This window comes from Lipotes vexillifer, unplaced genomic scaffold (assembly GCF_000442215.2).
Source record: "Lipotes vexillifer unplaced genomic scaffold, Lipotes_vexillifer_v1.1 scaffold308, whole genome shotgun sequence".
Taxonomy (NCBI): domain Eukaryota; kingdom Metazoa; phylum Chordata; class Mammalia; order Artiodactyla; family Lipotidae; genus Lipotes; species Lipotes vexillifer.
In genome coordinates, this window is record NW_006792985.1 from 2,292,334 (window position 1) to 2,297,032 (window position 4,699).

General features: G+C 40.6%; 1 protein-coding gene across 1 annotated transcript in view; it reads left to right on the plus strand.

Moving 5' to 3' along the window:
* FBXO16 (F-box protein 16) overlaps positions 1-4,699 on the plus strand; it is a 57,072-nt gene that overhangs the window by 23,059 nt on the left and 29,314 nt on the right. The window contains exons 4-5 of the mRNA XM_007466183.1: positions 144-350; positions 4,276-4,440. Of these exons, the coding sequence (XP_007466245.1) occupies positions 144-350; positions 4,276-4,440 (372 nt within the window). The remainder of the gene's footprint in view (positions 1-143; positions 351-4,275; positions 4,441-4,699) is intronic.

Below are 4,699 nucleotides of genomic sequence, written 5' to 3' on the forward strand. Positions count from 1 at the left end.
AAGAAATACATGCTATTCATTAGGAATAAATTACTAAACTCACTTTCTATGCCATTCTTATCTCTTCTTTTTACAATGCATCTCTGGTGTCAGACTAAACCTGGAGCTTTTTAAATTTTCTTTTCCTTTTTTTTTCCCCCCAGTTTGACAAATGGACAGACTCTCAAAGGAGAAGAATCCTGACAGGGCTGTTAGAACGCTGCTCCCTGTCACAGCAAAAGTTCTGCTGTCGAAAGCTTCAGGAAAAAATTCCAGCAGAAGCTCTGGATTTTACTACCAAGCTTCCAAGGGTGTTATCTTTATATATCTTTTCTTTCCTGGATCCCCGAAGCCTTTGTCGTTGTGCACAGGTAAAGAAAAAGAAGCAGTGTATGGCATCTTGTAAAGACAAAACGCTGAAACTTGAGAAAAAAAAAACAGCATGTGCACAAAACCAAGAAGTAGATGAGATGCTCAGTATGATTAGTCTGTACAGTTTGAATTAACCCTCATCTCCTTTGTGTCTGACTCTGCATTTAGTGCTCAAGTGTAAGACACTACTAAGTGTCCACAAAACAGTATTAACTAGCTGGGGAAACAAATACACATGTATATAATGGTTCATCAGCAGAATAGTCTTATGTTGCACAGCACAGAACCACAGTAAAATCCTAAACTGTAGAGTGCAGGCCATTCATAAATAGAAAAGCTTAAAATAAGGTGCTAATGCAATAATTACAAAAGAATATGAGACTAAAAGTCTTCAGAGTGGGCAGATGTGCTCACAGGGGTGAGGTTGGGAAAGGATCTGACCATTATTTTCTTACAAGTAATTCCATGGTGTATTAAAGTATATTATTTAAGATATAAAACTGATAGTCATTTTGTTGATTCTTTTCATAGTCTAGTAAGACCAGAAATTACCTGTTACTTTGCATTCACATATGTGTAACATGGTAACTTTAGTTTTTAAGATTAAGAAAATGAATGCAGTAAGATATATGAATTATTCAATGAATGGTGTTGAGACAATTGGGCAGCTATCTGGAAAAAAATTCTAGAAGGATAAAAGATTGATATGAAATTAAAGGAAACCATTAAAGTACTCAAAGGAGGGAATTCCCTGGCGGTCCAGTGATTAGGACTCTGCAATTTCACTGCCGAGGGCCCGGGTTCCATCCCTGGTCAGGGAACTAAGATCCTGCAAGCCAAAAATGTACTCAAAGGAAACATAGGGGGGGAGGCCTTTGTGAGTATTGTATAATATTCAGGGCCTCAAAAGAAAATATATAACTTAAAATCTTTATTTTATATATTTTGTAGATATATATGTTTTATAAATAAGAATAAAGAAAACAGATTGTAAGTTGTGACTATAAAAATTAAAATTTTCTCCATGGAAAAGAACACTATAGGGCTTCCCTGGTGGCGCAGTGGTTGAGAGTCCGCCTGCCGATGCAGGGCACACGGGTTCGTGCCCCAGTCCGGGAAGATCCCACATGCCGCGGAGCGGCTGGGCCCGTGAGCCATGGCCGCTGAGCCTGCGCGTCCGGAGCGTGTGCTCCGCAACGGAAGAGGCCGCAACAGTGAGAGGCCCGCGTACCGCAAAAAAAAACAGCATAGCGGGACTTCCCTGGTGGTGCAGTGGTTAAGACTCCGTGCTCCCAATGCAGGGGGCCCAGGTTCGATCCCGGTCAGGCAACTAGATCCCACATGCATGCCACAACTAAGGAGCCCACCTGCCGCAACTAAGACCCGGCACAACCAAATAAGAAAATAAATAAATATTTAAAAAGAAAAAGAAAAAAAAAGCATAGCGTTAAAAAAAAATAAATTTATTTATTTATTTACATATTTATTTTTGGTTGTGTTGGGTCTTCGTTGCTGCGCCTGGGCTTTCTCTAGTTGCAGCTAGCGGGGGCTACTCTTCGTTGTGGTGCACGGGCTTCTCATTGCAGTGGCTTCTCTTTGTTGCAGAGCACTGGCTCTAGGCATATGGACTTCAGTAGTTGTGGCACACAGGCTTTGTTGCTCCGCAGCATGTGGGATCTTCCCGGCCCAGGGCTTGAACCTGTGTCCCTTGCATTGGCAGGCGGATTCTTAACAACTGCGCAACCAGGCAAGTCCCCAACATAGCATTTTAAATGCCCAATAATAAGAGAGTATCATACAGTCATATGATGAATTACTCTGCAGCTATTAGAAAACATGTTTTGGAAGAACAGAGATGCTTATTATGTGTAAAATGAAGAAAGCATGATTTTAAATTGTATACAGAGTTTCCCAGTTTTGTTTCGTATATGCCTAGGAAACAGATGGCAAGGAAAAGATCTCTACCAAGTTGTTAATAATGGTCATCTCTGATTGATGGGGTTATGGGTATTGTTTTTCTTCAAGCTTCTCAGAATTTTCCAAGTGTTTCACAATGAGAATGTTATCATTCCAGGGAGATGTTATTTTAAATTAACTAATCCTCTCATCTATGTGCACCATATGTCAGTCTTGCAAGATTTCAGCATTGTATTTTATTCCCAGAATTGACTGTGAAGCAGTTGTTCTTCAGCTAGATTTAAAGTAAACAGTAAAGTCATTGCACCAAAATGAGGTTTGAGCTGTTTAAAAATATGGTGGGGGATGCTTTATAGTTTTTTGTTTTGTTTTGTTAACTTTGTTTTTTTTTTTGGCTGCATTGGGTCTTCGTTGCTGTGCGCGGGCTTTCTCTAGTTGCAGTGAGCGGGGTCTACTCTTCATTGCGGTGCGCGGGCTTCTCATTGCGGTGGCTTCTCTTGATGCAGAGCACAGGCTCTAGGCGCACAGACTTCAGTAGTTGTGGCACGTGGGCTCCGTAGTTGTGGCGCACGGGCTTCGTTGCTCCTGGCATGTGGGATCTTCCCGGACCAGGGATCAAACCTGTGTCCCCTGCATTGGCAGGCGGATTCTTAACCACTGTGCCACCAGGGAAGTCCCTGTCTTATAGTTTTGAAAGCTCTTACCTACCCTTCTCCTCATTCCTGTTTAGTTTAAAAAACAAAAAACAACGAAAAGAAAACTTTATTTACCCCGGTGGGGGGACCCCCAACTTAAATACCCAGGTCTAAACCAGATCTACGGTTCCTCTTTTCAGAGGAAAAGAGTGAGAATTGAGCAACTTTTCTCCCCATCCCCTCCTTCCCAAACCTCACCTCTCCACTGAATTGTGTTAACTAACCATATGGAGATTAAGGTCTGTGTAGTTTCATGTCTAGTTGAACAAAGTAGATGTGATTTCTGTTTCTGCCCGCAGGGCTCTATCAGATCCTCTAAGCTTTTTCCTCCTTCCAGCTCCTGAACCTGTCATTACTTCTAATTGTGCCCTCTCCGGCATGCCTCTCTCTTGCACGTCTCATCTTCAGCGCGTAAAACAATCCTAGACATGATAGGATGGAAGGAGGGAGGAAGAGAGGGATAGGTAAATGGATGGATGGGTAGCAAGTTCCATTATAGAGTGTTCTGCTTATTTGGGGGGCACTCAAACATTATTCATTATGTAGTTAATCTTGAAAAATAGGCCAGTTTTCCAAGGATGAAATTTGAGTTTGAAGGTTAGCTGTCATCTTTGCAACTCTTGATAAGAGACATAGAATGCCTAGTCTCAGCTTTATATATGGACTCGACTCTAGTTTCTAACAAGACTTACTCAAAACCTGGAGTAAATTATTTTAAGTACTACTACACATAATAGGGTCACCTCCACTATTTGCTGGATGTGTAGGATTGACACTAAAGCTATGGAAATGGAATGTATAGAACAAATATTTAATGCTCTATTGAAACTTAAAGGCTATTTATGACACTCCAATATAGTATTAGCAATGGTGTTCCCTTTATAAAATTTATATTTAGTTAAATCATAAGAATGGAGGGAAAAAAGGAAGCATATCATGAAAAGAATAAGCAATGTGCCAACCGGACTTTCTGTAACTTTCATATAACTTTCATATGGAGACCTTCAGGAACCTTTAGGAAGTTCCAAAGTCTATCTGAGCCTCAGTTTCCTCATTTGCAATATGAGAATAATAATTATACTTCCCTCCTTAGGTTGCTATGAGAATGGTTAATAGGTGCTCAATAAACATTAGTTGACTCTGATTCTAAGTCTGAATTAACATTAAAAAAATCCTTCTGCCTGGCTAGGCAGCACTTTAGGCAGTAAGTAACTAAGCTGTGATTTGGTGGAAAGGGACAGCTCAAAACCTAGAGAAAGTGAGCATGTAAACTGAATAGTTTTTTTTTTTTTAATTTTTGTTGTTTTTCCAGGTGAGCTGGCATTGGAAGAACTTAACTGAACTGGATCAGCTCTGGATGCTCAAATGTTTACGGTTTAACTGGTACATCAATTTCTCTCCAACTCCCTTTGAGCAGGGTATATGGAAGAAACACTATATTCAAATGGTGAAAGAACTCCATGTTACCAAGCCCAAGGTAAATTTGGGGAAAGAAGCAACAAAATTACAAACATCCACTATGTAGGAGTTCTAGAACTAAGACTAAATGATCAATCTTGAAGTTGGGGAAGGCAGTTGACTCAAAGGAAATATACTATTGATGTGACTTTAAAATTCTCCTTTTCTGAGAACTTGATGGCGATTTTCAAGGTATCCATGTGAGTTGAGAACTGTCACCTGACACTGCCAAACCACAGTTCCACCCAGGTTAGGACTGGGAGCTCCCCACTCTTCCG